The sequence below is a fragment of the Vespa crabro genome, chromosome 13 (assembly GCF_910589235.1).
Source record: "Vespa crabro chromosome 13, iyVesCrab1.2, whole genome shotgun sequence".
Classification (NCBI taxonomy): Eukaryota; Metazoa; Arthropoda; class Insecta; order Hymenoptera; family Vespidae; genus Vespa; species Vespa crabro.
Genome location: NC_060967.1, coordinates 2911539 through 2923948, shown reverse-complemented (window position 1 = coordinate 2923948; position 12410 = coordinate 2911539). Strand labels below are relative to the sequence as shown.

At 26.3% G+C, this 12410-nt stretch overlaps 5 protein-coding genes across 5 annotated transcripts; 3 read left to right on the top strand and 2 right to left on the bottom strand.

The window, feature by feature from the left end:
• The first annotated feature begins 773 nt into the window (after window positions 1-773).
• LOC124428649 (39S ribosomal protein L15, mitochondrial) lies at window positions 774-2363 on the top strand. Its single transcript, XM_046972935.1, has 5 exons — window positions 774-1009; window positions 1262-1416; window positions 1513-1678; window positions 1741-1900; window positions 2022-2363. Exons 1-5 carry the CDS (start codon window positions 911-913, stop codon window positions 2321-2323), a joined length of 882 nt encoding a protein of 293 aa, XP_046828891.1. The 5' UTR covers window positions 774-910; the 3' UTR covers window positions 2324-2363.
• Window positions 2364-2411: 48 nt separating this feature from the next.
• LOC124428647 (WW domain-containing oxidoreductase-like) lies at window positions 2412-4699 on the bottom strand. Its single transcript, XM_046972932.1, has 8 exons — window positions 4560-4699; window positions 4179-4368; window positions 3968-4032; window positions 3646-3882; window positions 3330-3525; window positions 3072-3257; window positions 2728-2983; window positions 2412-2648 (listed from the first exon to the last, which is right to left on the bottom strand). The coding sequence occupies exons 2-8, from the start codon at window positions 4271-4273 to the stop codon at window positions 2439-2441; spliced, it is 1245 nt and encodes a 414-aa protein (XP_046828888.1). The 5' UTR covers window positions 4274-4368; window positions 4560-4699; the 3' UTR covers window positions 2412-2438.
• Window positions 4700-4777: 78 nt separating this feature from the next.
• On the top strand, window positions 4778-7186 carry LOC124428648 (ubiquitin carboxyl-terminal hydrolase 46). The gene is made up of 8 exons (XM_046972934.1): window positions 4778-4919; window positions 5246-5326; window positions 5418-5634; window positions 5709-5789; window positions 5856-6145; window positions 6251-6388; window positions 6475-6618; window positions 6752-7186. The coding sequence occupies exons 1-8, from the start codon at window positions 4917-4919 to the stop codon at window positions 6857-6859; spliced, it is 1062 nt and encodes a 353-aa protein (XP_046828890.1). The 5' UTR covers window positions 4778-4916; the 3' UTR covers window positions 6860-7186.
• A 63-nt stretch (window positions 7187-7249) lies between these two features.
• On the bottom strand, window positions 7250-8281 carry LOC124428650 (60S ribosomal protein L21). The gene is made up of 2 exons (XM_046972936.1): window positions 8168-8281; window positions 7250-7768 (listed from the first exon to the last, which is right to left on the bottom strand). Exon 2 carries the CDS (start codon window positions 7757-7759, stop codon window positions 7280-7282), a length of 480 nt encoding a protein of 159 aa, XP_046828892.1. The 5' UTR covers window positions 7760-7768; window positions 8168-8281; the 3' UTR covers window positions 7250-7279.
• Window positions 8282-8544: 263 nt separating this feature from the next.
• LOC124428693 (WD repeat-containing protein 74) lies at window positions 8545-11513 on the top strand. Its single transcript, XM_046973049.1, has 8 exons — window positions 8545-8704; window positions 8802-8949; window positions 9028-9123; window positions 9217-9523; window positions 9597-9694; window positions 9763-9964; window positions 10051-10338; window positions 10445-11513. The coding sequence occupies exons 1-8, from the start codon at window positions 8647-8649 to the stop codon at window positions 10538-10540; spliced, it is 1293 nt and encodes a 430-aa protein (XP_046829005.1). The 5' UTR covers window positions 8545-8646; the 3' UTR covers window positions 10541-11513.
• The last annotated feature ends 897 nt before the right edge of the window (window positions 11514-12410 follow it).

Genomic DNA, 12410 nt, shown 5'->3' with positions numbered 1-12410 from the left:
GAAGTTTCATCTACTTTTCTTAATGTTTATGTATTATGTATGTATTATGTATATATTTTCTTTATATATTTATTATAAATGTTATATATAGTGAGATTATCCTCTTCTCATGTAATCGTATTTTCTTTTCCATCTGTTTTGTTATTTCTCCAAGTTTGGTTTTTAATAAGTTGTTATCCTGTAAGAATAAAATTTTTAATGGGTGAAGTGATGACACTGTTACCATCTTGGATACAGTTTTGACAATTCGAATTTGAATTTCGGCGGGAGAAAAAAAATTTTATTTCGAAAAATATCCGAGCGGGATTCGATCCTACCTCGTTTGGGTGGTTTGATTCAAAAACTTTAGACATAACTCGAATGACAGCAGATCGAGTCCGCTAGAGGAAAACATTTTTTTTATATTAATAAATTCTAAATTAATTATAAAAATCAAAAAAATCATTTTCTTCAACGAAATCAGTATTGAGTTTTGCTAAATAATCTTTAAATATTACATTATAAAAATACATTATAAAATATAATGTACGTATTATAAAATCATTAACATTGTATGTGTGTATGTGTACGTGTGTGTGTGTGTGGAAATTATATCTTTATACTATTTCAATATTTTTTCTAATGTTATAATTTAAACTATGTACTTATATACTGTACTTATTAACAATATTTATCCTTTCCATATTACACATAGAAATCCTATAATATATGCATACATATATATATATACATATATATATACCTTTATATTAAATACATGATAATCAGTACAAAATGGAGGGAGTATCCCCACCATAAGGAATATATAAACAACATCTAGGAGGCGTGTAAAACATAGTTTTGGTACTATTTTTTTTAAATTCACTCTAGATAATAATAATTACAAAGAAAACAATTTGTTAAATCAAAAATGGCAAAAAGTGGTAGAGATTTAGCATTATCCATGTTAAGAACTTTACCTCGAGTAGTACTGTCAAATCTTCGACCTAACCCTGGTGCAAAAATGGCTGTAAGAAATTTTTTTTTAATTTAGTACTTATGCATGTATTAGATTCATTAGACATATAGTTAAATCAAATTAAGATCTTTGAATATTGTTATGTTATTATTAAAATTAGATATATGTTGAAAATCAATTAGAAGCATATATAACCTCTAATTGTTATATTTTATTAATTTTGAAAAACTTTCATTGAAAATAGAGTTTTATATGTAATTAATTGAATTTAAAGATAGTTTCATTTTTGTGTTATAAAATTAGTCAAGAAGAGGTAGAGGTCAACACGGAGGAGATAAACACGGCGCAGGAAATAAAGGTTCTGGTCAAAGACAAAATTATATGAGACCTGGATATGAAACTGGAAACAACCCGTTTTATCTTAGATTTCAATACGAACCATATTATAAAGGACATCAGTAAATATAATGTTTCTTATTATAGGAATATTTTAGATTACTTTTATTCTGATTACGTATTTAAAGCAATTTGTGCTATGCGTTTATCCATTACAGCTTAAGAAGACAGTATCCACCACTTTCTTTACATCAGCTACAAATGTTTATAGATACAAATAGGATAGATATAAGTAAACCAATTGATCTTGCAACTATAATAAATACAGGATTATATAACTTCCATATTAATTGGAAACATGCTGGAGTTCATTTAACAGATGAGGTAATCAAATTTTTATTTAAGATAGAATTATTACCATTTGATATTAAAAAGCATCTTTTAAGGGCGCAGATTTATTCAAAGCAAAAGTTAACATAGAAGTACAATGGGCAAGTGAACCAGTGATCGCTGCAATTGAAAGAAATGGTGGTGTTATTACTACAGCCTATTATGATACAAATTGCTTGTTTGCTTTAAATGATACCGAACAATTTCTTCGTAGAGGTATAGTTATTCTTGTTTATTTAATTATATCTTGGCAATATAGTTAATATATAAAAATCAAACATATTTTTTGTACTTATATTATTTTAATATGTCTATTAATGAAATATTTGTAATTTAGGTGATCCAATACCCCGTAGATTATTACCACCTGCAGATTGCTTAGAATATTATTCAAGTGCTGCATCAAGAGGATATTTGGCAGATCCTGAAAAAATTTCTCAAGAACGTTTAATATTATCACAAAAATATGGTTATATACTTCCAAAAATTGAAGATGATCCTGACTATGAAATGCTAACAGAACGTAAAGACCCACGACAGTTATTTTATGGCCTTGAACCAGGTTGGGTTATAAGTCTTGTAGATAAAACAATTCTTAAACCAAAGGCAGAATATTTGAAAGAATTTTATGCTAGTTAAAATATTGTATATGTTTTTAATAAATATAAAAAATGTTTAATCTTATATTAAATTATTTAAAATATATGATGTGAATAAAATAAAAATATATGATATTATGGAATACTTTATCAAATTATTTTAAAGCTAATTCTTGCCAAAGTTTATCTTTTTTCATAACATTTATAATCATATCTTGAGAAACAGACCATAATCTACTTGCTAATGCAGAATCTACTGCAAAATTTGAGGGATCACAACGATAACAATTATTAAAGTAAAGTCCTGTTGCTCCTTCTAATTCTGGTGCAGTTGCACAAAAAATTGTTGTGCTTGCTGCTTGTTGCTAAAATAAAAGAGAAAAATAATATAATTAATATTTTTTATTAAAAATGTTCTAATTTAACAAAAAATTTTAAATGTACCAATGATTTGGTGAAGGGTCTCACTATGGCATATAATATTCGGAAAATCCACGAATAACGAGGTAAAGATGAAGAAACCATATTGCCAGGATGACAACTAAATACACTTACTGCAGGCCATCGTTTAGATAATTCTTGTGCAAATAATATATTACAAAGTTTTGAATCATTGTATGCACCCATTGGCCAATAATGATATCTAGGTGGTGATAAAGTTAAAGGATGAATATCTTCTACATGTTGTATAGAAGAAAATCTATGGAGTAATAACAACTTTTTAAATTATATATTATAAAAATATTTTTTATAAAAAGATTATAATGAATTGAATATATTAAAATTACCTATGCGATTCACTGGAAACAAATATTATTCTTGCATTATGACAACTGCGTATTGGATGCTCCAATAAAAGTGTAAAATAAAAATGTGAAAGATGATTTACTTGGAATGTTGTTTCATAACCATCTTTTGTAAGTTCATATGGAATCGCAAAAACACCAGCATTCAATATTAAAATATGAAGAGTCCTAAAAAAATATTATATTTGTTAAAATAATATAAAGAAATTTATATATAAACATTTATTTTTTTAGAATTACCTATATTTTTGTTTAAACTTTTCTGCAGCATTACGTACACTTTGTAACAACGTTAAATCTAATTCTAATACTTCACAATTTACATTTTCTTTTTCTTGTCTTATTTTTTTCACTGCCTCTTCACCTGTTTTTAAATTTCTACAAGCAAGTATAACATAACAACCATGTAAAGCTAATGACCTAGCTGTTTCGAAACCTAAAATCAATGAATGTTTTATGTTTTACATATAAATAAAATTAAAATAATAAATAAATAAATAAATAAATAAATATATATATATATATATATATATATATATATATATATCTCAAATACCTATTCCAGTATTAGCACCAGTGACAAGTGCTAATTTACCACGTAAATCTCTACCATGTAAAACTGAAAGGGCTGTACTACTTCCATCAAACCTTTGCCGTACTGGTTGTGAAATTTCTCTATATTCTGTGGCAAAAGCCAGCCTGGGATCAGTGTAAGTAGTAGTACGATTCATGTGATCGACAAAGAGAACTTTACCATCATCAGATATACATTTCTCCCAACCAGATGGTAATTCTAAGAAAAAATCATGATACTTTAACTTCATTATTTAATTAGAATAAAAAAATTTTAACATATATACTTGTTTCTATAACAATACCTCCTTCAACAATTTTTTTACGCCCAGTTCTAGGATGGGTCCATTGTGTACCTTTCGTATAGTGACTATAAAATAAAAGTCAAACATTTCAAATAAAATAATAAATAAAAAGTAAATAAAAATTTATAAATAAATATATGAAATTAAAAGATTAACTATTATAACTTTATTATAGAGAAATTAACTTAATTATTATCAAATTAACATTTACTTTACGTAATAAACATTCCCATCTACAGTAGCCCTTTCCTCCCATCCAGGAGGTAATTCATCCTCGCTATCGGAATCATTTAGGACATTCACCATGTTTATCTTGCAAATTAAGCTACTTCATTATTATGCTAGGGAAATTTCTAGTTTGGGATGTAAACTTACTAGCCGCCATATTTACTATATGTTATCTGATCAGAAAATATTCGATCATTAATACTGATATTTGGATGAGTCCTGTTATATTGAAGTATAAATTTAACAAAATCAATTTATTATATAATAAATAACAATGAAATTTTTTAAATCAAAGGTTTGAGTGTGTTGAAATTTCAATTATATTAATGATTATAAATTAGAGTTATGCGAATTAATAACTTACGCGTAAATATGCAGTTGAAGTCATTTGCATATGTCGAACGGTCGAACGTAACAAAATTATTCTATTTTAAATTTCTTTTCTCTAACAGGAAATTTAAGACGCCAATCACGTATTTATTTCTCTCTCTCTTCGAAGAGAGCTTCTCTTGCGCATGTAGATGTATATGCTAAAGTATATGCGCAACTTAGCCTTTTCTTAGAAGAAACATTTGAGTATACGATTGTGATAACTTTATTGACTTACTTTAGTCAAGGATTTTAGGTAATGAATCATTAGGTCACATTAAGATGGAGTTTATATCGTTGATGAATTTTATGTTAAACATTCGATATACAGTTGGGGCTATAAAATCATAAAATGGTAAGTGTCTATTTAATATTAGTGCAGAACTATATGCATTTGTAACTGATAGTAATATTTTTTTTATTAATCTTTATACTCTCTTATTTACATTTGTGATCTAATTATTGTTCTATTCATGTCGTTTAATTTTATTTATATATTGTATTATGTAAATTTTCTTGTTATAAATTTTGATATAAATATTTTGAAAGTCAATGACAGATGAACTTATTTTTCATATTAGTTGTTCATCTATTTTTTAATACATTATCTATTACATTCTTATTATTTCTATCTTTGTATAACTTATTTATTGATATTTATTTAAAATACTGTTGTTACAGGGTGCAAACATATCACAATTAGAAAGAGATATCGGCTCTGATCAGTTTCCGCCAAATGAACATTATTTTGGTTTAGTCAATGTAAGTAGAAGTAAATGTAATAATCAAACATTGTTTCCAATATATTTGTTATTATCAATTAATTATAAATTATTTCTTTCTTTTATTCTAGTTTGGTAATACTTGTTACAGCAATTCAGTATTGCAAGCTCTATATTTCTGTAGGCCATTTAGAGAGAAAGTATTAGAATACAAAGCTAGAAACAAGAGAACCAAGGAAACATTATTAACATGTTTAGCTGATTTGTTTCATAATATTGCTACACAAAAGAAAAAAGTTGGTTCCATTGCTCCTAAAAAGTTTATTGCTAGATTAAGAAAAGAAAAAGGTTTGTTATATTTTTCTTTTGATTTGATTTAATTAATTTAATTTGCTTTATTAAAGTTAATCTTACCTTTACAGAGGAATTTGATAATTATATGCAACAAGATGCACACGAGTTTTTAAACTTTCTTATTAATCATATAAATGAAATTATTCTGGGTAAGTACTTTAATTATAAGTTTCTTCTTTTTGTTTATGTAATATGTTTGTTATTTCTTATTTTAGCAGAAAGAAGTCAAACCAAACAGACAGGTGGAAAAGGTGCAGGTGATGCTGGGTCTCCACCAGAACCAACATGGGTCCATGAGATATTTCAAGGAATATTGACTTCGGAAACACGCTGCCTTAATTGTGAGACTGTTTCTAGCAAAGATGAGGATTTTTTTGATCTGCAAGTTGATGTAGACCAAAACACCTCAATAACATACTGCCTGCGTTGTTTCTCTAATACTGAAACTCTTTGTAGTGATAATAAATTTAAATGTGATCATTGTAGTAGCTATCAGGAAGCTCAGGTATACTTTTATCCCATTTTTCATTCAAGTTTTATATAAAATTAGATAATATCGATTAAAATTAATAAGCGAAATTAATATGTTATCTGTTATATTGTATTTTAGAAACGAATGAGAGTTAAGAAACTTCCAATGATCTTAGCATTACATTTAAAAAGATTTAAATACGTGGAACAATATAATCGACACATCAAAGTATCTCACAGGGTAGTTTTTCCATTGGAATTGCGGCTTTTTAATACTGTAAATATCATGAAGAATTTGTTGTGCATATTACTTGATTTTTTCTTTTTTGTAAATATTTATAAAAACAAAATTTTTAATTGCAGAGTGATGATGCTGTCAACCCTGATCGCTTGTATGATTTAGTTGCAGTTGTGATACATTGCGGAAGTGGCCCTAACAGAGGTCATTATATTTCTATAGTAAAGAGTCATGGATTTTGGTTGCTTTTCGACGATGACATGGTTGATGTAAGATACATATTTATACAAAAATTATATATTTTAAATACCCTTAGAAGATATATTCTCATAAGAAATAAAGTATATACATTTATTATTTTAGCTATGAATATATTTAATTTAACTTAATCATATTTTTTAGAAAATTGATGCATCAACTATAGAGGATTTCTATGGGCTCACCTCAGATATACAGAAGAGTTCAGAAACTGGATATATTTTGTTTTATCAATCGAGAGATTGTAGTTAAAAACCATTCAACATAACAAAAGAAGTTATGTTAAGTATAGTCATTATCATTTAAAATTAATGTAATTCTCTAAATTAATTTCTACACATTTTAACTGTACAGTTGAGAGATTTTATTTCTAAAAGTTAATATGTATATGAATCTTTTTTCTTTTTATTAAAAAAATGCCAATGCTAAACTATTAATCTGGGAATTGGTTTCCTACGTAAAAAAGCAATTGTTTATTATTTGTTATATGAATGTTATTATACTATGTTATCTGAAAAGAAGTATTATCTAATCTTATATAAGATATAAGTGAGAATTAAAGAACTTTATGACTATAAATATTAATTCTTATTAATTAAATTCCTGATTTATATATCTAAGGGCATAAAGCAATAAAGATGATTTATATTTTAAAACATATTTATTGCAGCTTTAAGCAATAAATTCATAAGGAATAGGTGCAAGTAATATAGGTGCCTCACGTCCTGATACAATATGAGCTTTAGATGGTTCAGCAGGCTGTCTTTTAAGTTGAACTTGAACTTTATTTTCTTTTGCTTCTTTCCTAAGCCTTTCATTTTCTTTTACGCGTTTTAAGAAATCTTCTCTGCACTTTGAGTGAGTAAGATGTTCAATGCGCACATTAATACGTTTTGCAATGATGCGTCCACGCACCCTTTTGTTAACAATAACTCCAAGAGCATGAGGTGTGACATTAAATACACGTCCAGTCTTCCCGTGATAAACCTTATATGGCATTCCTTTTTGAACAGCTCCATTGCCCTTGATGTCAACTATATCACCAACTTTGTACACTTTCATGTACGTGGACAGAGGAATAGTTCCATGTTTGCGGAATTTTCGGGAAAACAAATCCCTTGTACCACGACGATAACCTTTGGAGTTGGTCATATTTTAAGACTGAAAAAAAATATCTCATATAAATAGATTCAATTGAACAAGACAATATCTTATTGTAAAGTAAAGAAAACAGCTGTCTTATATACAACATAGCATTTTTCATATGACCAAATTCTTCTTTCATACGAAGCACCATAAAAAATTAAAAGAATTGATTGATATGTAAAAAACGAAACGGTAAAATTATTAATTTAAAAGTTGTTCTAGAATTTTCGCTATAGGTACATCAAGTTTCGTCAAAATACACGTGGTCACTTTCGACATTATCTGAATTTCAATATTTCTAATAAAAATACGTACGATATAATACGCAAAGGCAAAGATATTTTACACTTTGTATAAATTCTATCAGTACATTGATATAACTAGAATATTAAACGATTATTTTCTAATACTAACCTCTATGAACAAAAATGATAGCGTAGCTCGTCGGAAAAGAAAGAACCTCGCTGAACTTTTATTCTAAGATGGCATATACATTGCGTCTAATATTTTCTCTGTTTAATAGCACCTTCAACCAGTGAATTTGATTGGCTGGAAGTAAAGCACTTCTTTTCTGACCAATCACAACTCTCGAATTATATCGCTCCTGTATCGTTACTAAAAGTGGATTGGTTAAGACATGTAGAGTTTTCTTTTTGACCAATCATAACTCTTAAATTATTGGAGGCTGAATTGAAAACAATAAAAATATTTATGCAATGCTAACAATACAAAAATGCTAAAAATTTCATATTATTTCGAATATATTTATTTAAAAGCTTGGCCACCTTGTATGTCAGTTCGCACCATGTATAAATTTTCACGTGGTAGTTCTCTCATAGTACATAATTTCTTAAAAATAATTTATAATATTGTATAATAATTAATATTTAACAATGAATTTCAAAAATGATTTTGATGTTTTCGTGGGTGGTAAATCAGGATTTTTTAAAGGTAAACATGCTTATAAAGGCATGCATGTCTTATAATCAAATAAAAATTTATTTTTTTCAAGTAAATAATTTTTAAATATAAAATAAATTAATTATAGGAATCAAAATTGGACAAAAAGAATGTGTACAAAAGAATTTAAAGAGTTTTATATCGATTGGGTATAATGATGAGATTACCACAGCAAGCTGGGGTGATGACGAAGAACGAGAAATACTCATAGCTTATGGTACAAAGGAAACAAGAAGGTTTTATTTATATTATATAGTTATGATCAAAGATTATTCCATTTGTAACTGATACCAAACATATTTAATATTTTATAGCGTCAGCATTTATGATACTGAAGATATGTCATTTACAAATACATTTGTTTGCGATATTGGCCAAGGAAGTATAAATGGCATATCACGTTATGATGGGTAAGTCATTATGATTATTTTAGTATACATTATGCTACTATTTTTTATAAATACAAACTTTTAATTATTGAATAAACATTAAATATCTATTAGGGCAATTTTGACTGCAGTTCATTCTGGCGAGATAAAATTATGGAAATTTAATGATCAAGACCAAGTTATATTAAATGCTGGTAGTAATTTATATAGAATGTGTCATTCTAATGTAAACAAGAAGATAATAGCTACTGGTGGCAAAGAAAATGGATTAAAATTGTTTGATTTAGAGAAACAAAAACAAATTTTTAGTGAAAAGAATATGCCACATGATTTTTTAAATTTGAGAGTACCAATTTGGATTTCAGATATAGCTTTTCTTCAAGACTCACATAAAATAGTTACTGTTAGCAGATTCGGATATGTATGACTTTTATTTTCTATGAGTATTTTTCATTCCAAATTAAATATTTAAATAAATTTTTTAATTATTTTAGGTACGTTTGTATGATACTAATGTACAAAGAAGACCAATGATAAATATAGAAATAAAAGATGAACCTCTGACTGCTGTGACTGTACCTTGTAAAGAAATGTAAGAATTTTTTTCATACATTCATATAAAAATATTATTATAATAGCATAATATAAATGATATTATAGGCAAGTTATGGTAGGTTCAGGTAAAGGTATGATGAAACTGATTGATTTACGTAAACCTGGAAAAATATTGCATACATATAAGGGTCTGGTTGGTAGCATAACTGGATTAGCTTCTAGTAAAATGGGACCATATGTAGTTAGCACTTCTTTAGATAGACATTTAAGAGTTCATAATATTAATACAAAAGAAATGATCAAAAAGGTAATTTCATAAATGTAAATAAATATTATGCATACATATATTACTGTATATTAAATATTATTTTGTTTTTTTTCACGTTTATGTAGGTTTATCTAACTTCAAAATTAACGTGTTTAATATTGAGATCAACATTCTCTATAGAAACACAGATTGATAATTCTGAAAAAGTTCCAGATAACAATAGTATTAGTAATAGTAATAATAATGATAATGAAGTTATGTATATAGATAATAAATTAAAGGATACAAATGATGATGCAGAATATGAAGAGTTATTTGATAAAATGGAAGTTATAACATCGAAACATAAAAAAACAAATTTGTGTTATAAAAGAAAGAAATGTACTAAAAGTGCTTCTTTGGTTGATCATTCTGTATGTAATTTTCTATTAATATATATGCTATTATGTTTAACACTATTATTTATACAAATGTTTCTGAAAGTTCTTATACATTTTACTTTTTAATATCTATTTATAGGAAGAATCAAAAACATCTATGATGCTGGAACCTTCAAATATTATTGTAAAAAGTAAGAAAATTAAGAAAAGAAAAAAGTTAATATCCAATAATTAGTCATAAATATAGTAACAAATAGTGTATATATAAAAATCAATGAACCTAAATGCACTTTCATACATTATACATACGTTTAATTTTTCTTTATACCTTCTTACGAGGATTGGAAATATAGATCAGAATAAAATAAACGATATATTATATATATATATCATAGTGTATTCTATCGCTGAGCACTTTCTGCATTTATAAGTTACATATGTGAGAGAGCCAAGGATCATGCGCTAATCACTTTGCTCAGGGTACATAATATTAAGATGCGATCACGTGAACTAACTACAACACAAGTTTGTGTATCATACAATTCATTATTAATACCTCAATAAATTATATTTTGGTTTTCGCAATGCAAGAACTGCCACGTCCAAAATCTTTATCTTTCTTCCTTTTTAAGTTTTTTTGCCGAATTCTCTCTAATTTCTCTTATAAATTGTTGTTTCGTTCGTTGAAGTAAATAACGAATTAAAAAATTGTTATATAATATGCACGCGAATCAAACTGATTTTATTTAATAGAAGCTGAAGGAAAGCGAACGTGACTGCTTGCAAATTTGCAGTATATATTTTGTACTAAAGAGAGTAAGATTAACTACGGCACGTTAAACCTATGCGGATGTACAGTTTGTTTCTCAATGTACAAAAACCGTCTGTTTCATAGCATTTGTCATAATACTACTATTGTGACAATATCTCAATGACATATCTCAATTTCCTTTTTTTTTTTAATCATTAATGGAATATTTAATCTTACACAGATAAACATATACAGGAATAATTTTACTAAATTATAGGCACTGGCTCTGCACTATCAAGTAGCGACTTTTACCTTTACTTTTATAGATAAAAAGAGGAACGTTAGTGCCAAAAATAGAAATGAATATTAACAAACAGGCCATTTATGTACATGATTTTTTTAGTGTTTTAAGTATGTACAAATTTTTTTCAATAGAAGGCTCTACATACAATTACTACTTAGCTTCTTTTATTTTCTTTTTATATATAGATTAATTGAAATAAAAATTATTTTTTTTTTTTCAAAAGAATACATTTGTTTTCATAAAAGTAATTGTTAACAAGTTCTCTTGGTATATTCTAGTACATTCAACAAATTTCTTTTTTATGCATCGTTAGCATCTATAATATGTGCCTAGAATTTATTCAACAAGATCTACATACACATTGTTTCAAGAGAATTCTAATAGGATTTTAATTAGATGCTATTCATTTTCTTGGAGGTAAATGTTAAGGAGATAATTGGTTTAAATATTTTATAGAATTATGTATTTGGATCATTTTCGATAAAGAATAATTTAGAATAGAAAATATATTACACAAGCAAAACATTTTGTCAAAAAGCCAAAACAATATAATAATAAGAAAACTTGAATTACTTTTATATGTCATACATTTCCTATTTAGATATATAGTGTAAAATGTACCATGAAAGAAAAGAAATTCTTAAAAATTGTTTCAGGTATAATGTATGATAAGCATGATCAATGTATATGCTAAATAAAAAAAATCATTGGTTAAACATCTTTTCAAAATAATGTCTACGCATCTATACTCTTATCATATACTTTTGTTTTTTATATTAAAAAAAATATAAGCACATAAAGATTGCTATATATATATATGTATATATATATATATGTATGTATATATATACATACATATATTATAATAATAATAATAATAATAATAATAATAATAATAATAATAATAATAATAATAATAATAATAATAATAATAATAATAATAATAATAATAATAATAATAATAATAATAAAAGAAATTTCCTATTAATTTATAAAATACATACAAGGTAATCTGAAGAAAGCATTAGAGCAGTGAAAATACAAAGATAA